Source organism: Orbicella faveolata, unplaced genomic scaffold, assembly GCF_042242905.1.
Source record: "Orbicella faveolata isolate gen_17 unplaced genomic scaffold, um_ofav_v1 contig_3, whole genome shotgun sequence".
In the NCBI taxonomy this organism is placed as follows: Eukaryota; Metazoa; Cnidaria; class Anthozoa; order Scleractinia; family Merulinidae; genus Orbicella; species Orbicella faveolata.
Genome location: NW_028301558.1, coordinates 12,757,480 through 12,777,636, shown reverse-complemented (window position 1 = coordinate 12,777,636; position 20,157 = coordinate 12,757,480). Strand labels below are relative to the sequence as shown.

The following is a 20,157-nucleotide window of genomic DNA, read 5'->3' as shown; positions in this document are numbered from 1 at the left end:
ATCAGTGCTAAGAATTACGTTGACAATCAAAAATAGATCAGTGGCTGGTCAGCCTCGATTTCATCCATAACTTTTATATAAAACATGGCGGTTTGGCGCGAACATAAACTTCGTCTTTGTTCTCATCTCTATTTTGAATCGTTTTGCCATAAATACAAATTCCTGTAGGTGAAATCTTTCAATGGATTATTTGATCATGAAGACCTGGTGCTCAAGATTGTAAGGGATAATGGATTTGAACTTCTCGCAGGATTCTTTTGCGTTCAGCGACATCGCACCCCCTTCTCATGTTAGCGGCCTCGAATCATTCTCAGATTTTGACGCAAGTGAGTTTAGCGAAGCTTCTTTCGCTGAAATTGAGGCCAATGAGGGTGTTGAGGGTAACAACGAAACCCGTTTAAACGGGGTAGATGGAATTCAAGCCGATGGCTCTTTAGAGAAAGGTAAAGAGTCAAGGTAAGCTGAACGCTTTTGATCACTGAGTGGAAAGCGCCAATAGGAAAATTTGAAGACCGTTTCTCCTAGCTAACCAAAACAGTGGTTGCAAACAAGCTAATTTTTTATTTTTTTTTTTAATGAGCTTATTAATATTTTTCACTACAATGTATAAGCGTATAGTGTTTCAAAATCAGTAGGTCTCAACTCTTCAATTCTGGCTTTTGTAAGGTACACTAGTTAACGGAAGCCGATAAAACATCTGCGTGAGCAAAATGTTCTCGATATTGTACTCTGCTTACATGTAAACTTATATTGTTCAGCTTATATTGTTCAAAACAAAAATTCAGAATTTTGGAGGCAAATCTTGTCTGACCCTCTGTTTGTTCCTTTCAATTTGATCATCAAACTTATGGTTAATTAATTAAAAGTTCCATACATAACTTAATTAATTAAGCTTGATAGAAAAAAAAAATTGTGGCGAAATAATAAACCTAAGCTTAAAATGTAGCATAAGCTTGTTTAAACCAAAGACTATCAAGTTAACATTATTTTTACATTTTGTTAGAGTACTAACTCAATGTTTCTCTTCTTAATGCTTTGAACATTACATTTTGGATCCAATATACAAAATAGAGTAGACCAGGTGGTTTGTGACGCTTACTATCCGTGGTTGGGACTAAAGTGGCTCAAAACAGCTTCCAGCACTTAGAGTTTGATGGGTTGTTATAACCACTCTTTATCGGAAAAGAAACGCATATCAACAAAAACAATTACGCAATGATGCTTTTCATGTCAAAACAAGTCAGTCTGCCAAAAGTTAGCTCGATCCTGCAAAAACTAAAAATCGGCCCATACGCCCTTTTTGCATGAATGTCTTCAACTGGAAACCGTTATTTGCATTAATTTCAGTTAGAATTCTACTAAAACAATTAGATTATTCACTCTCGATTTCTATGAGGTGATTCGGCCTTCAACCTCATCAACTATTACCTCATAGAAATCTTGAGCTCGTAATCTAATAATTATTGTTAAATAGAAACACTCGTGAAAGTTTGGGAGAACTTGAAAAAGGAGAGGAAACACTTGCCTGTGGCTCGTGTTGCCACAGCGTTTCTCATTCTCCCAAACTTCCACTCGTGTTTCTATAACTTGAAAGAAACACGACGGGTACATGTTTTCTATTTCTTAAGTAGTGTGCAATAGCTTAGCCAATCAGATTGCAGCATTTGTATAAGTATATACACGTAAGTTCAAGTCTGCTAAAAGTAATACGATAAATATAATAGCTAAATGTACACTGGTAAGCAAATGAAGACAATGCTTTCTGCACATCAATCCTTTTTAGTTATTAATACTGTTAAAGAGAAAAGAGTGACATGTCTATAATTGGTTACAATGTAATTGCTTATTTCTTAGGTCATCTTTGGGACTGCAGGGACTAAATTCCAACAACATCAATGAATTCTTTGAGGCCATCCAAAATGCAGAGTCACTAGGTTTGTACAATTAAATGTCGACCCTTTCTGTTAATAACAAGGAGCTAATAACAACTGTTTTTGCATGTGCATGTGTACAGTTCTGGGTACCTTTACCATCAACCATTACATTTCAGTATACAGGCCTGTGTAACATGGTGGTACATGGTTAATGGACCTCTTTTTTTTGTGTTACTAACAGCACTTATTGCAGAGCTGTTACCCATACCGCTATATCCCTGGTACATCTAGTTGACAGGTTTATGGGCTCAAAGAAGAACACTATGATCTACATTACTGGCTGCACTGTTACTGAAAACAGTACTGTACATATACCATAGGACTTTAGTATTTTGCTATTCCAGGGCTTGAAAAAAGTGCAGTCTGGTTGTCTGGGACTAGTAGATTCTCCTTCTGGGTTAGCAAGTCGTCTGTCAACTGAATCATTGAAGGAGCAAACTAAAACTTGCCAGGGCAAGCAATATTTGAGACAGTCTTGTCCTAGGGGAAAGCTGGAATTCAAGTTTTTGCAAGCCTTGTATTCTGTTACTTCTACCTCTTAGTTCCCTATTCAGAGTTTTCCTTGCTAAATCCGGTTCATGTAATGAATGTATGATTTATACAGTCATGTATAATTGGACCGATTTCATGAGTTAATTTAGTTCTCCTTTTTCAGGAATTGTGGCATCCAGTGAGAGTGGTAGAAGCTTAGTTGGTGATGATAGCTCACTTGGCATTTTACAGTTAGATGGATTACCAGGTAAAAAAAAAAAAACCTGTACTTGTAATGAGAAAAACTAAAAGTTAAATGTCATTTTCAGAGGTATTCTTTGTTAAAAGTGAAATATAATTTTTTTTTCGTAAAACAAAGCTGTTGAAAAGTCAGGGCAACTGTTTACATCAACTAAACTAAAATATTCATTAATGACAGTGTTAAGTTTGTTCAGGGTGTGTACCTAACTTTACAATCAAGTGATGAGTTACTGTTTGCCAAACAATTGCTTATTGTAGATTAACTACATACCAAAATTTATCTAATCTGTCTAGTCAAAATAGAAATTTGAAAGGACACATGTCCCTCTAAGTAAGAACAATTATTTCCAGAGGTTGTCAACAACGTTTACTTGTTATATGGAAGTGCATGTCAGAATATATATGGATTATTAACCAATCATGAGGGCACGATGGCAGGATGTTGGCCAAGTTCTCTTTTTGCGTGTTTATGGATTGAGATGGAGTCTTGGTCCATAAACTCGCAAAAAAAAAAAAGAATGAGGCCAATATTCAGCCACCTTGACCGAACAAGCTCGGTCAAAATAAGATTTACTTTATGGGAAAAAAGCACTATTTTCTTATGGGATGCAGTGGGTAATCCTGTGTGGGTAAGATAGTGCTATTTTGTCCGCTCGGGTAGCCAATCACAGCACAGGATTTGGTTCATCTTGCCTGCTCACTGAGCTACATGTAGCATATAATAAACTGCTTTATTATGTAGACAGTGTTTTACTGGAAAATACACCACTCGCAAAATTCATACAAATCCACATCCAAGACTCAAGTGGTGTATTTTCCATATCCTCACTAGTGAAGATATTGATGATTTCACTGATATCAAGTTTGTCTCTCAAATTGTACTTAAATTCGTTGGTGTATCATCGAAACATCTTCTGGTCTTCCTCGAGAGTCTTCGACAATCGTCAGTAATCTAGCTCGAAGATATGAATTTTATGTTCTTGTGGCAAGAACAATATCTCACGAGTGAGCGCAGATAGTTTTCTTGCCACTCAAGTAGTATTAAAGCACTCGAGTAACACTAAGTTAGACTGGATATCACATTGTTCTAACACAATGATATTTGTATGTTTCAACCTTGTTTTAGACTTTGGCGACAATCTTCAGAGTCCTCCTATGGTAGAGCAACCTTCTCTGCCATTAGAAAGAACTTTAGTTGGTGACGAGGAGGAGGAGGAAGAAGATGAAATAGTTATCAATCACCATGACACTGCTAGCAATTTACATGGAGAGGACATCCCTTTCTCCAGTGAGCTCAGTATTACTGGAAATCTGACTCCACTCATCAACAGGAACACAGTTGTCCAACTAGAAGAAGAAAGACCAGATACTGGTAAGCGTGAGCATAAGAGTGATATATTATAATGTAATTGTAATGATACAAAGTTAGACTCAAAGGTAACTAGAAGGAAGCAACTAATTAATCAACAAGAGGAAGAAATCATATTGTCTTCACATGATGTGAACTGTGCTGGGTACCAAATGTGATCAATGTGAGAAAAGTGTAAGTGAACAAAAGCGAAGTAGAAATGAGGAGATGACTTTGATTTTACCTGTTCTCTAGTCACTGTGACATCTGACTAGAACCCACTACATGTCGGTGCCTGGTGGGACGATGTAATTGGAGGGAAGAAACTACCTGTGGGAAACCACACAAGTAAACAATGAGGGCAACCTTTCTTGGAAAGTTGCTATTTTTTAAATTCACGTTTGTGCCTGCAGTTAAAGTGGTACTATGACGAAAATCGCATCTTTCCTATCGCATTCATTTTAAAACATAAACAAGTAGCCCGTGTGAGAAGAAAAATGTGGTTTACTATGTTCAAATATCTCTTTTCGTTCCAGAGATATTCAAGTTTTTAAAATATGCAAATTAGCCCAGTGATGACGTCATACACTCAACCAAATTGTGATCAAATATGATGAAAAAAGATATCTCAGCCAATTTGTATCAGAAATGTTTGATTCTTTGCAGTAAGATTCTACTAAATGCGGTCCACAATATGGGCTTAACAGTTTGGTTACCATGGCAACATACTGGGTTCCAGACCTCCCCAATATTAAAGGTATTTCTGGCCACCTTTGGCGTTCCATTTTGATATTTGCAAATGGTACCTCATATGCTTGATTCAGCAAGCATATAAAGAAGTTAGCTCAAGTTTGTGGCCTCATTTAATGTTTTGCGAGCTGAAAATCACTAACATATTGAAATCAAAAGGGTGGGGACTGGAAAAGAGCTAGTTGTCATGGGAAACGAATTTTTTATAGCCGTAGGTGTGTTTTCTGTAGTGCTATTAGCCTACCAAGTTTCAATGGTCTGCACTGAAAAATAGACCAAGATAGCACAATTTATATTCTTGAAATAAAATTGGGTTAAGTGTATGACGTCATCACTCATCTCATTTGCATATTTTACACAATTTTCAAACTTAAATATCTCCGGAACTAATGCAGATATTTGCAAACGATAAACAGCGTTTTTATTCTTTTATGGAATTCTATGTGATACACCTAAAAAATCAAGGGCGAAAAATTTGATCATAGTACCGCTTTAAAAACAACCCATTCATGTAGTTACCGAATTTTGCATTTTCAAGGATAAGGAGCATTTAATAATTATTATTGCTTATTTACCTGCAGGTCAGGATCCTGATACCTTTTTCAGTTCTCACAGTAGAGAAGTTAATAATGATGCCAGTGAACCTGTTAATGGAGAACCTTTGCAGTACAGTTATGGTCGAGGTGACACATTCTATACCAGGCTTGTACTTTTTATGTTAGCATGATCAACTTTGTAGATAATTCAGGGATCGGAAGAAGTGCCATCCAGCCGTCCAGGACTAGTGGATTTTCCTTCAGGCTAGTAACTTTTCATTTGCAAGGGGTCCGCAGCAGGTCATCTGTCAACTAAGGAAAAAAAACTAAACTAAGACTTGCCTAGGGTAAGCCCTTTTTTTATATGCTACAGTGTACTTTTCTGAAGGGCAAGATGGATTTAATTTTTTTTTGGGGGGGGGGGCTGAAATTATATAAATGCACTTAAAATAATTATAATGGTTGGTACTAGGATTTGGTTTAGGTTAAATTGTTAGTGTTTGTGATGCTAAACAACAAACATTTCATCTTTACCTCTTTATGGTGAACACTTTTATTACAGAGGAGCTGGACATGATGTTACAAAGGAGATCTGGCAGTGGTGATGGTGGGGAGTTGATTGATAGGGTGTCCTTGACATCCAGTATCAGCTTTATACAGTCACAGAGTTTTCCTGACAGTATTTTTAGCCAGAGTTTTAGCAGGTAATATTGGCTGTGGTATCACTGTACTTAAGTGCAAGATTGGTAATTAAAATGCTCTATAAAGACTAAATTTCACAAAATTCTCTTGACATCAAATTAAAATATGATGGCCCTGATAAGAAAGGGGCTCATTATTTTAATACAAAAAGTTGTTTTACTAACAAATTCTCAAAATTTTTAAAAATTATATTGTCATGAAATACATGTGATAACTTGAGGTACATGTAAATATGGGATATGTAAGTTACTACATTTTACAACTTGATCTCGTCCTTGCATACATTCTTTCTACCTTAGAGAAAAGGATAAAAGAGGAATCTTTGTTTGTAGAATTTGCCTCATTAGCATAAGTACTGCAGTTTCAGATCGAGCTACACTACACAAAAAATAAGATCTGAATATTGGAAGGCATAGTATAATTAACTCTCCCAAGACATCTGGTTGTGATGTAGCAAATACATATCGTTTGGAAACTCAAAATTTTATAGCAACTGTATGGCCTCATTAGCACTTTTGCCACTTTTTGCAGCTTTTGAAAGCCAACATCTCGTTCAATTTTGCACCCAAACTTCAACTAGCACTGCAATATTTAAGTTTCACACGTTCTTTAAACATTTGGAGTAAAATTGTATATCATGGCACACTCTCCTTCTGTATGCAAAGTTATATGCTAATGATAGAGAAAAATTGTAAACTTTTATGTTTTAATTCCCCCATATCCCAAGACTTCTAAGTCAGAGGTAAGTTTTAGTTTACTTGTGTAATCAAAAGGCAAGTTCAAATGCACCAGCAGTGATTGTGATCAAATATTTTTCATTGTAGTAGCAGAGGGCATGGAAGTGGAATGGATTCGAGATCTGAAAGTGATGGCCATGAGGACAATGATGAGAATGCAATGCCTTTGTTGCACGGTGCGGGGGATGGCAGTAACGGTAGTGCTGGACGCCCTGGCCTTGAAGGTGCTAACTCAGATGTTGAGGATTTGCCAACTCAAGGTGGTCTTCCTTTGGATTTGAGCTCAAGGCTGGAAACCCAGGGGATAGGTCAGATTTGGTGCACACAGTATCTAACATGCTGTAATAAATTTGTTTGTAATGCAAAAAGAGTGGCTCACAGGGTCCAAAATTGCAACCAGCTGGTCGCCAATGCGACTAAATTGACTAAATTTTACTGACAGTTTTTGGTGACCACATTTTTCCATCTGGCGACTGAAAAAAAAATTCTGTCGCCAGTTGGCACCTGCCTAAAAAAGTTAATTTCAGACCCTGGCTCATATTTCATTGCAACATGCATTCCTTTGCAAACAAAAAGAACAAATTGGCTATATTGGCATATTAAATTATTTCCCTACATGTATGGTTTCTTTTAGTTCAAAGTTGTCTGAACAAATTATATAAATATGAAAATATTCATTGAATTGCATGTTGCACAACTGGGAATATAAGGCCAGATTGCCATTGTAATTTGAATGCTAGCATGACTTCATAGATGTACATGATGTTCAACAAGTTAGGTACACTAAAAGGTCTCTGATTAGTAAATACAAATTTTATTGTTACTTAACAGAGTTACGTCAATCAGCTGAGGGTGTTGATGTTCTCCCTGACATACTGGGAGATGGAGGAGGAGGAGGTGATGGCAGCAGTGGTAACAACAGTGATGCAGATGATGGAGGTCCAGCAGGTGGGAATAGATGGGTTACGAGCTACATAGGGCATGAGGGACTAATTGGGGAAAGGGTGCTAAATCCCATGTAGTTTTTGGTTCAGCTTCTATAAATCACCTCAAGAGTTCCATCTTTTTGAATGCTTGTGAACACTGCTTAATATTTCTTCTGCTGACCAGTGAAGATCAGCAGTATCTTTATTAGGAAAGTATAATATTGTAACTGTTGTGTAAATATCTAGGTCATCCATTGCGGGTATATCTACTTCTTAAAAGAACAGTTGCTGGTGACTGATGTTTTGACAACCAAAGTGCAAGTCATCTTCACAGTTAAGAGACAAGCCTGAATTTACTCTGAAGATGCCTTCTGTACAGGTTATTGGGACGCCAGTCACGTCAACAGCAGTTCTTTTTAAAACTAACTATTCTCACTTGGATGGTCATGTAACATGACCAATATTCCTGGGTTCAAACTGTCTACTAAGTTGAAGTAGTCTGGGTCACTTAATAGGCCATATTCGTATTCTTGGTTTTGGATTAGAAGGAGGCTAGTGTGGGGGAAAATCATTCAAGAGAGATTAATGTAATTTGCACTTAGAAAGACTCCTTGCATTAGCCTCGGTTGTGAGTCTTCCAGTCCGAGAATATGAATATGGCCTGTTCTATTAGGTAACCCAGATGATGTTGATGTTGATGTTGGTTGTCATGATTTCCTGTTCAGTAACTTGAATGTGCTGTCTGACAGGAGCTGCATATGCCTCTTCCAGTGCTAGTGCATTGCCATCCTCAACATTCCCTCCAACTATCACATCATTTGGATTCATCAACCCGCCCACTGGAGGTGATGCCCTGGGAAGTTCAGCTGTGCCTGTCAGTGATGGGTTGGCAGCAGGGCGGGGCTGTCCTGTAGGTGATTCTGTTGCAGACAGGTCACCTGTCTTGGTATCTAGTCCTCCACAGCAGCTAAATGACCCTAGGGACTCAATAAGTATGCCACATCCTTTGCATTTCCAAGCTTCATCCACTCCCATGGTTAGAGAGGTAAATATATTGGTTATTGATTGACAATTTCAATCATTGTTTTCTTACCTTAGTAGTGCCTATAATTTGTAGCTGTTAATTTGGTTTGTAAAAGAAAAGTCATGTTAAAGCAATATTAATTGCCGTGAACTTTTCTACAGGCTGGACAACAAGAATATAACAACACAGGTGTTCACAATGAAACATCAGCTCTTGAGTCTTGCTACCTAATGGGACGCAATCCTTCTACACCTTACCCTGCTTGGGCTGATGATAGCTCTTTTCACACGTCACAGGTTAGTCTTGGAATGTCCTGAGGACTTGTTCCTTATGTCTCAAAGGTGGTTTTGAAAATTAATGATAGTAAGGTAAAGTCTGCATCAGGCCAGTGGCCCCCACAGCTGGAGCTTATACCAGTTTCTGCACCATCAACCAACTACAAGTATTTATACATCTCCATGGATAGGATGCTGGACAATCACAGGGCTACCCCCCAACATTAAATTTACCAGTACCCATTCATACACCTGGGTGGAGAGAGGCACTGTGAGAGTAAAGTGTCTTGCCCAATATAAAGCAATTCATGACCCCAGCCAGGGCTCAAACCTGGATTGCTCAATCCAGAGTCCAGTGCACTTGCCATTAGGCCAATGCCTCCGTAGGTTTTGAAATGAGTTCCATGTTATTTACTTGCTAGATGCTGGGAAACAGACCTGGTAACACTCTTGCTGAAGCTGAATCACTGACCTTTGATCCCCCTGCTGGTGACACAACTGCAACTGGCCATATTAGCTCACCAGATTTAGATATGGTAAGTTTAATAAGTTGATTACTATCCATTGCCTGCTACAGCGTGCCAACATCTACAAGGCCAACCCTCTTATATTAAGCTGTTCCATCAGAGACTGTCTCACGAGCATGGACCACAAATTCAACTAGCTGTGAACATTGTGCTCAATTTCTTTTCAGGATTTAAAAAAAGTATGTAACTCACCATTCATCTGTGGCTGGGAAATCACGGGACTGACTTCTCATAAACTGATTACTTAGTAGTTAACTGAACAATGGTTTATTACTAGTTTTTGTACATGTGCAAGCATTAGTGGCTTATCATGCCAATGGTTATCTCCGGTTTCCTCGCATGAAGCAATTTAAAGGACTGCTGCTCACCCAGCGTGGAATGCTACACATGCACTGTAGTCCATCTTATAATCCATCAAATATTTTCCCTTGTGCATGATTGGTCTAAACACGTCACGTGACCGAATGTTCCACAGCTAAAACTGGGGAATATCCGAGAATATTCTCCAATTTTCAATACTGCACGCGTTGCAAAAACGATTTGAAGAATAATAAACACAATAGCTCCCCATTTCGCGTGAAAATATGCTTGGATATTAATTTTGTCCTTGGACATTACATGTATGTGTTCTTCGAAGCTCACAGTTTTCCTCGAGCTATTCTCTCAAAAAGTGTTCGCTTCTGGGAACAGATAATGTCCGTGGACAAATATCCTAGCATATTTTCACGCCAAATGGAGGCTATTACTTTTATATCCTGAGGTTGCCCTGATAATTTGCTAATTCCTATTTATCAGGGTTACCACAGGTCAGAAAATGGTCAGTGAAAAAAATTATTCAAGGTCAGGAGAAAGTCAGGGAATAATAGTTTGGGTCAGGGAAAATTGACTTTTTAAAGAAAAGTCATGGAAAATTGAAATAACTTAAACATGGCTGTTTTGATACCATTGAAGGCTGGAGGAAACATTTGGGGTCACTGTGATCTCAATGATATTTTTCCTTAATAGAGAAGGATAAGTTAATGAATGAGTGGAAAGGATGGCAGTTGGTTGAGGCCAGAAGCCACTATTATTGTAGATCTGACATTTTGTATTTGGTGAGGCTAGGGAAATTTGAATTTTATCAGGGAAAAGTCTGGGAATTTGAAAAGTGATTTCTGTGGCAACCATGTTTATACTCTTCAGAGCTTGACTTTCAGGAAAAAACTTTGGGGCCAGCTGGCTCCTTAATTTTCCTATTTTGTTGCCAGCGCAAGTATTTTAGTCACCAAACATTTTCAGCTCTCTGGGCCTCATATATTTCCCCAAATGGTGCTACCACTTATCTGCAGAATCAAAGTCCAATGCAGTTATCATTAGGCTATCACATCTCCAATAGTAAACCATACTAATTACATGTACCACACTATAATGAAGCAATTGAGATAGATTGTGGTGAGGATACCTAACTCTCATATCCACTAGTATAATGTTTTCTTCTGTTATGTAGACACTGATTCCAAATGAAATGGCAGTTGGAGCCAAGCATGCACAACTTTCACATCAGAGATCAGGGAGCTGGCATGTTGAACAATCAGCATTATCTGCTCCTTCATCAAATCGCAGTTCTAACTTTTCACTCAAGTTCAGCAACAGTGCATTCATGGATGGGAATTCAACCATTGACAGTTCACAGCTGTGGAAGGTACTCCTCTGCTGAGTATTTTAATTCCTGAGACATTCTTATAAGATCATTGGATCCATTGTCAAGCAGGTCTAGGTGATAAGATACAGGAAACGGTCAGTAATGTGGCAACTTCTTAATTGTTTAACTTTTGCACTGGGTGTACTGCAAATATTCTTGATAATGATGTCTGTACTTCAGAATATGAAGTGCAGGAGCATGGGTCTACCTTGCCTTTGCTACTTCCACAACCCTAAGCCATTCATGTGCCACTGCAATTTTGTAGATTCAGAATGTTTGCTCTATTAAATTCAGTCAACACCACGAGATGAAGAAGAAGCAGCTATGAGGTCCACACCAGGAGTTGTGTTCCAAGGACATCAACGACCATCCACGGTTATGGGAAAGCTAGTTGAGAATAATCAGGTAGATAAAATAATGTTATTCTGACTTGTACTTCATTACTTTCTGCAATTACATTTTTGAAACATTACTGTTTGAAATTTTAGCAAGACTCTGGTAGATTAGAACAGTCAAGTGATGGGGATCAGTCTACAATGCTTGCTTCAGGTCTTCAAACTTGGAAAGCAGGTGAGTAAAACTTTTTGCTCCTGGTTCCTTTAGTTTGATTGCAGTATAGTTATTTCAATCAACACCCTTCTTCCAAAATGTGTTCCTATCTCTTCTCTGCACTGATCCACTCTTGTAAAACCAACGATCTGCATATGTGCATATAGAGCAGTTTCAGTTCACTGTCTAAAGTAATCAGGCAATTACTTTGATTTTGGTTTTACTACGGTTTGAGATTGGTTCAGTAGTGTATTTGGTTTGTTATTGGTTTGGTTTTAGTTCAACAACACTCAATTGTATTTGAAAACCACTCTATTGTCTGTTACTATCTTTTCTTGGGTTGTCCTCGTTATCATGGACATCGATGGATCCGCAATCACATAGTCTTCCAACAATTGCCATCTTCTCTTTTTCTTAAAACATGAAAGGAGATTCCCAAGTGCTGACAGAGTTAAGAAGTGGTCGGGATGTCGCTGATTTACCACTTGAAAAAACCCTGACACCTGGTGGAGTTGCAGAAGAATTCACCCCACAAGCAGCCTCACCATGGGATGTGGACAGATGGTCATCATTTCCATGGCCTGCGGGTGCAGATGACATGCAAGACTCTGTACTTGGACAAAATTCATTTGGCACTGGAGGTTTGTCTTTGTAGGCTTTGTAGGATGAAAAGACATGATGAAGCTTTGGCAGGGTACCCCAAATATAGAGGAATTTTAGGAAATGCTGAGGCATTCAATTTAGGAGAAATAGAGTCCTCAGGTCACCTTATGGCAAAACACATTTATGTTTTCTTTTAAATAGACTCTGGGGATCAACAGCCTTGGACGTTTGGTAATGCTGCTGCATTTGAAGAAAATCCTTTCAGTGGTGAAAGCAAAAATGACATTTCTTGGATGACGTTTGAGACGCAAGGTACTAACAAAAAGAGCACTTACTCTTAATGATTCTACCAAGTCTCATCCTTTCAGTACCATTAAGGGCCCCCATAGCAAAAGTGACAGTCAACACATTGACATAGAATAGACTGATTAGATGAACAAATTATGAAGTCTGCTTTGCATCTGATTGTTTTATTGAACATTATGACTATCAGAACTCCTATTGGTACAGTTTTTTAGCAGGAGTATGATCTGTTGGTAAACTTTTATTGAAGTATTGTGCACGTTCAGCTGTATATGTTCAAATAGAAGTAAACATCCCTGCTAAGCACCCGTTCTCCAATACATGTAAGCACCCTTCTTTGAGCTATCAAAATAAAATTAGTGCTAAGTTGAATGATTGTGGACAGTAACCATAGAGTACGGAAAGTGAACAAAGTAGAACAAAATTACTCAGCAGGTCCAGCTTGGGCTGCAGATGGGACCTATGAGCCTTTCAGTGTATTATCCGCATATTATTTCGAGTGGTATACTATGGAATATCCCATGAGTAACTTGTATTTTCTTGTTATACATACAAGCCTTTAGGAGGGTGTAACTATTTTATATCATGTCATAGAAAATAGAGTGGGCAACGGAATCAATGTGACATACATGCGCAGTTGGATGTAATATCGTCAAATCTACAACTGTACAGCTTTCCTGTATTCTGATTGGCTCTATTTTCTATGGCATGGTATAAAAAGTTATATTTGCAAGTACACAGCAATAGTTTTCATTGTAATTAACTCTTGACGTTTTATTCAATGCCCCTATGTATATTGCATCTTGGATGTTATCTTTGTTTGATTCAGTCTCAGTCAAGGGTCAGTAATGCAATTACAAACTCTTTAATGTTTGTAGTTGCCGAAATAAAATGACATTCTTTGTATTAGCTAAGTTTTTATTTTTATTTTATTTGTTGTGTAGGAGATGCTGCAGCAATTATTGCAGCTGATGAAGAGAGTTTCAACAGGGAACATGAACTTGAGATTCCAGTATGTGACAGTCCTTCTCTATAGCTTTATTTTTTCTCAGCCACCTGGATCTCCTTGGTTTGGGAAAATGATTTAAATTATTGTATGGAGTCGGGCAGAAAGAAAATAGACCTATTTGTAAGAATAATATACTGTAGGTTTCTTCCCAATAACTATTTATTAGTCCTGCAGTGTTATTGCATTATGCATAAAAGCAGGGGTTTCATAAAGGGCCAGGCACCAGGCAAATTGACCTCTGTGAGGAGAATTTTGCCTGCTTGATTAAACCATCAAGATGAATGTGTTTCTTATAAAGAAGTTCAGTTCAAAAAGGTTAGCCCTCTTGTGAAAACCAGTTGCCTTCCTTCTAGAACTTTAATGAAACCCCTGTAAAAGGCCAGATTTTAGGAAGCCAGTAGCACTGAATTCTTCATTTTTGATACGTACATAGCATACAACTAGTTAAACCCAAATGGCTACATGCCCAAAGTCAGTAGGCCAAGAACGGAATGGGGAAAAAGCAAAACATATTATAAAGCCATTGACGACTGGGCCACACTACCAAGTGCTTTAAAGAAACTGATGCCGAAAACTATTTTTAAATACAAACTGAAACAGTTTTTATTAAACCATTTTTAACCTTAGTTAGTAGTATTTTAATTCTTGTTTTAGTTTTAGTCTTAGCTTACCGCATAGGTTTTTGTCCTTTTTATTGTAGTTTAGATTTTAATGTATTTTAAAGGTTTAACATTTATTTTCTCAGAGGACCCTCCTGAAAACCACCTTATGGTGATTGGAGGCCTCCTCTTAAAATATTATGTACATGTATTATTATTATTATTATTATTATTATCATTATTAAATGTTTTGACTCGCTGTTTTAACTGTTTGCTTGCTTGCTTGCTTGTTTGTTTGTTTATTCAAGTCTCAGGTTCAAAGTAATGACACCACCAAGCTACATGACTGGACAATTCCAGACAGTCAGTATATTACCAGACCTTCTCTTCTCAAGGTGGTCGGTGTCAATGATCCTAGTGACATTGGTGAGGTGCGCATATCATTTGGTGCATTTCTCGCAGCAGGATCAGGAGAACTTGGTTCTTTGTCGCGGACCAGTCCTGACAGACCCAGGGTAGGTCAACTAATTGATGGATTGCTGTTTTGTTAATACCCTGTCATGCAGGGACCTTTGTCACAAAGGGATAGACAATAAGGTTGTCATACAGAGACCAAGGTTGGCTTATGTTTGTTTTAACCTTTTTAAAGGAAATTGAGCTGAATATGGTTGGGAAGTTTTGTGTTAAGTTGGCAGTCCTTTTTCGTGACAAAAATTCTACTTCAGGTGCCAGTCTTCACTTGGTAGTAGTTTTGCAAACCACAGAAACCCACAGTAGCATGATTATGCTTAAGCAGCCTGGAACACACTTAAAAATGCTAACCTGGCCACTTTACTTTCCTGGTATTGACAGGTTCCAGTGTTTGGTACATGTGCCAGTGGCTGCCAAATGTGATCATTCTGAATACAGTAATCACATTTAATCACATTGTTGTTGTTTTTGTCTTAGCCTCATTTTGGAGATGACAAACCTATATTGACACCTTCCCCACAAGCTCCAGTGAGAATGATCAGTAATCCAACTACACCATTGGATCCAGTTATGCAAGAAAATTCACCAGATTGCTTTTTAAATAGGACATCTGCAGATGGAGGTATTAAAGATGTAATGCAACAGCAATCCAAGAGCTCTGGTGAGGTTGCTCAAAGATCGCAGACACAGGAACAACCAAAAAGAATGGAACGATCAGGAGAGTCAAGGAGTATAGATGTATCATCAACTCATGCACCTGGCACAGTTCCTACAGACGTGTTATCCTTTGAAATGGAGAAGTTGAAACTTGATGAGCAGTTTAAAACAGATGCTCCAGTGAAAAGCAGAAGTAGAAGTACAAGCCAGACCAGCTCACAGAGTAGTAGCAGTAAGGGAAGCATTAAGAGTGTCATAAAGAAAACTGATAGCCAAAGTGCACAGTCCAGTAGGAATGTTAATGGTGGAAAGGGTTCTAAACCTAAAGAAAGAAAACACTCTCACAGACAGGAGAAAAAGGAACGTCAAAATACGAGAAAGCCTCTTGATGTGTCATCAGGATTGGAATTCAAAACTGATCAGGAACTTGAAGGGCTTTACATCCATCCCAGTAGAACAAGTTTTCTAAGGAGTTCATCTCTTGGAGATGCTACTTCTGCTGAGAGGATGACACAGTTTATTGCCAAAGCCATCAATGAAGATCCAGAAGAACTAAGAAAGAAACTGACAGCGGTAGAAAAGCAAAAAGCCAAAGTCAAGTTAAAAAAGAAACAGTTACCATCTTCTGAAGTGAAAGCAGCATCCCCTAATGCTAGAACCTCTGACTTTAATCCTTTGGCATCCAGCAGTCCACAGACTAAGTCCTCGCCAGAAAAAATGGTGTATTCACCAAGACGTATTCAAGTGATTGAACAAAATAACAGTCAGATCTCTCCTGAAAAACTTTCAAGCTACACAGTGGAAGATAGTGTTTTTGTATCACAGGATTCACCATCAATGGTCCCATTGAGTCTTAAAGAACTTGATTCCAAAGATTTTCCCTTAGAACGAGAATCGATGACTTCTTCTGAAACTGGCATTTTTAAACACATAATTCCCCAGTTTGGAGAAACATACACAGTACACAAAGCTAAGAAGGAAGCTGAACAACAACAAACTGTTCCTGTAATTGATCCCAGGAAGAATAGGACACATGAGATTGAACAAAGACTGGATCGTTCACTTCCTCAGAGCATAGACCCATTTGTTGTTCATGATGGAAATTTCCCACATTCTCCCATGTCTACAGGACAATTTCATACCCTAACCCAAGAAATGAACACTGTGCAATCTGATTCTTCTCCACGTACACAAAGACTTGACACGTCTGATAGTGCAGTTGGAAGCATGACCACTGTGCTGTCACAAGATATGTCAAACAGCAGGCATTCATGGCCAGAGGCTACTCCCAGCGATCAACACAAGCAGATGGAGTTCCACCGGGGTGATCATGCCAGAGACAACAAAAGCCAACCAGGCACTCCTACTACAGTGGAAGGTCCTATGGGCCATACAGCTCTGGCAGGTGATTTAAGGGTAGCTGTTCAAACAGGGAATTTAATGCATGAACAGCAAACAACACCCTTGGTGAACCAACATTATCCACCAGTGGGGCTCCCTCTAAGTATTGCACAAGGTATTGTACCACTTGGCAATCCAGGCACTGTATCACAGTTGTATCCACCCGATGGCTCCTCTGGGTTACCTGGTATGATTGGGCCTATTCGAACTGGGCATGGTTTAAATGTTCAGACACATCATGGCACATTATCATATACAGCACCCACAGCATATGGTTCAAGGATGGTTCCTCTGGGCTCAGCCATGTATCCAGGTCAAGGACATGGCACAATGAATACCTTCTATGGCCATGTTCCATTTGTTCAGACTGTTTCAGCATCAATGGGACCAAAACCGTCAAGTTTAACACCAACCTATGTCCAGTCCCTTAATGTCAATATTCCTCAGAACAACCCACATCAGCAAGTCCCTTTGCATCTTCAAGCCAATGGCTCGAGTATGTCAGGATTTCCAACTTCATTTACACAGCCAAGAGCTCCTGAGTCTATGCCTTTCCATCAACATCCATCGCAACAGATAAGAAATGGACTTCTGCAAGTTAGACCTGATTTTTCCCAGGAAGTGGCATTGCCATCACCAACACAAGTGATTATACCTGGAGAGATCAAGCTACCTCCATTTTGCTGTGTGGGGGTTCTAACAGAAACTGTCATCCCATTACATAACAGTAGCAGTCGATGGATGCATTGCGAAATACACTCAATATTATGTACTGTTAATGGTGTTCAGGTAAGAGATAATTTTGAATGATTGTACTCTAGCTGTTACTAACTCAGTAACTGAGCATGAGGAGTCAAGGTGCAAGATTAATTAGAATTCCAAGAAGAACATGGATCCAGTATAGTCTGGTTGAAGATTTCCAGTATGGGTATTCTTGTCCTTTTTGAGAGGATTCTAAAATAGTGCAAAGCTTTTAGCAAACTCTAGTCAGTTGTCAGAGTTCCTTCGGATGTCATCTCAGTTGTACTTTAAATTTTGTAATATTGTTAACGACTGTAGTTAACAAAATAAATAATGACATGCAATGACGTGGGGGAAACTACAATGAAATAAAACCTACAACTAACATTAAAATGACTTACAATATCTTGTCATTAAGTAGGACAAGAATCATTACACTAACTAGTTGCCTTAACATACCCAATACTAACAAGTTAGAGCACAAGTTGACCACCTGATCTAGGATATGCTTTTCAGCCCTCATTTTGCAGTAAGACAAACTTTTTGGAGGAGGCTTAACTGTAGTATTCAACTCATCAATCACAAGACAGTTTAGCAGCTACTGGTAAAGAGTACAATGTTCAAGATTCTGTCTTTGTTGACATTCAGGTTCCCAGTAGTGCATGTGCATTCTCTCATCAACCAAAAGTGATCATAGCACCACATACTACAGAAAACGTCAAGGTTAGTGACAGAAAGAGATCTAAGATTTTATGATGTACCAACAAGCATTTCAGTGGATAAATTATTTGTTTCACTGTTACTTGCTTGTTGTGACTAAACTTATAAGCAAACAAAATGAACAAATGGAAAATGAATCTTTGTGGCAGAATTATAATTCAAAAAGCTTTATGTCTAGGTAAGTTTACGCATATCAGTAGTATTACTGTTTGATTGAGTGATACTTTGTAATTGGTTAGCACAGGTTACTTGTAATATTAGGTACAATGGGATAAAATGTTTTGTAGATTCATGTTAGGATTTTAGGTCTTAAATTTGTAATTTGTAAGAATTTGTCTAATTGTAATGCACTTTTAACTATTTTTATAGAAAAAGTGCAATATAGGTAATAAATTATATTGTTATTGTTATATTCTTGTAAGAGACATGTCTTTTGGTGATTAATTTTCATTTTTTGCGTGTTATAATGTTTGCAGATAAGCATTGAGCCTAATGAAGCTGGTACATTCACTGCGCAGCTACAGGTCTATTCAGTCCCAGTGGTTTGCAAAGTGCAACCAATGACGCATAGTTTGGGACCAGTATTAGCTTTAAATGTTGTAGCAGAAGAACCTAAAGTAGAGGTGTGTAGATAGAATTATTTTTAATAGTTCAATGTTAGTGGTATGATTCATGGTTAAACTGAGCTTTAAAAGTAATTACTTAGAAGCATATAATAAAATATATGTAAAATGAATTGATAACTCACAGTTATGTACTAAATTCTTACAAAAATTGTTTATTTCTTTTCATTGTGAGGACAAATGTTGTAATAAGCCCGTTAAGCCCCCATAGTGCCATATGGTACAAAATGTTATAATAAGCGTAAAATTTGGCCAATTCGTATCAAATTTGGACACCAAAAGGATCTTTAAGAGATCTTCAGATTGGAAGTGTAAAATCATACTGTACCCCCCTCATGAATCAGACTTGATTAACCACCCTTCAAGTTTTTGAAACTTTTGGTCTTTACAATTATTTTACGGTCAAGTGAATATCTGATAAACATTTACACACCCAGAGCTGCAAATTAAGCTGTTGTTTAGGGGTATACCCAATATATACAAGGAATAAGGTATTTTTGAACGTTTTCATTTTTTTACTTGGCGGACTCCTCGATTCAATTTGTGACATCTTGTATGTCTGCCGTGGTGATTTAAGACATACCCCAAACAATACCTTTCAACTGGTATTTTACTTATAATGAGGTTTTTTGCCGGGGCTTAAAGCATTTAAATGAACTTAGAATTAGTTGCTCAGTGGTAAATCAATTCCCCCAATGAGAGGTCCTGTTAAGTTTCATCTGAAAAGTTCTATATTGATGACCAAGTTCAGCAGAGATCTGTGATCTGTATGTGATTTGCTCTTGCTGGGTTGTATAGTTCCTGGGTGAGTAACACTTACAGCCAATTAGATGCATTGCTGGTCTCCATAAAGCTATGTCATTAAGTTGAATCCAGCATGTCTTAATTGTGTAGAATGCATTATGTTCTCAAAAAGACACAGCCATTAGATTAAACCAGATAAAGATGAATTACTTGCAAAATTTTTCATTTTAAAAATTGTATAAAAAGCAGTAAATCCTTAATATTGGTGCTGCACTGTTTCAATTCTTGTGCGCTCTGGACTAACAATTCAGAACAAAAACTGCTGACTTCCCTTTGGGCCAGTGAGGAGCAATATAACATTTTATTTCTTCATTAAACAGGTTGTTCTTGAGGATGATAATACCATACACTTTGGCGAGGTTTCATGTGGGGCTAAGCAATGTCGACCAATCCATCTGATAAACAGAGGGAGAGCTCAAGTACCCATCAGAATCATTTTATCTGCAGTGAGTTCTTTGATCATTTTTAATTAGTTTACAAGACTATTGTTTTAGCACCAGAATAC

The 20,157-nt window shown here is 38.1% G+C and overlaps 1 protein-coding gene across 3 annotated transcripts in view; it reads left to right on the top strand.

The window, feature by feature from the left end:
* The first annotated feature begins 76 nt into the window (after positions 1-76).
* LOC110060171 (uncharacterized) overlaps positions 77-20,157 on the top strand; it is a 42,874-nt gene continuing 22,793 nt past the window's right edge. For 2 of the 3 annotated variants that reach the window (XM_089297636.1, XM_089297634.1), the window contains exons 1-22: positions 77-456; positions 1,855-1,934; positions 2,590-2,673; positions 3,793-4,038; positions 5,346-5,447; positions 5,863-6,004; positions 6,827-7,047; positions 7,571-7,687; positions 8,415-8,710; positions 8,851-8,985; positions 9,387-9,500; positions 10,978-11,172; positions 11,467-11,577; positions 11,661-11,742; positions 12,150-12,362; positions 12,526-12,636; positions 13,572-13,639; positions 14,544-14,750; positions 15,184-17,553; positions 18,154-18,228; positions 18,702-18,848; positions 19,973-20,098. In XM_089297636.1, coding sequence (XP_089153762.1) covers positions 230-456; positions 1,855-1,934; positions 2,590-2,673; positions 3,793-4,038; positions 5,346-5,447; positions 5,863-6,004; positions 6,827-7,047; positions 7,571-7,687; positions 8,415-8,710; positions 8,851-8,985; positions 9,387-9,500; positions 10,978-11,172; positions 11,467-11,577; positions 11,661-11,742; positions 12,150-12,362; positions 12,526-12,636; positions 13,572-13,639; positions 14,544-14,750; positions 15,184-17,553; positions 18,154-18,228; positions 18,702-18,848; positions 19,973-20,098 — 5,469 coding nt within the window. In that variant the 5' untranslated portion in view covers positions 77-229. The remainder of the gene's footprint in view (positions 457-1,854; positions 1,935-2,589; positions 2,674-3,792; positions 4,039-5,345; positions 5,448-5,862; positions 6,005-6,826; positions 7,048-7,570; positions 7,688-8,414; positions 8,711-8,850; positions 8,986-9,386; positions 9,501-10,977; positions 11,173-11,466; positions 11,578-11,660; positions 11,743-12,149; positions 12,363-12,525; positions 12,637-13,571; positions 13,640-14,543; positions 14,751-15,183; positions 17,554-18,153; positions 18,229-18,701; positions 18,849-19,972; positions 20,099-20,157) is intronic. The other variant, XM_089297635.1, reaches the window with a different exon arrangement.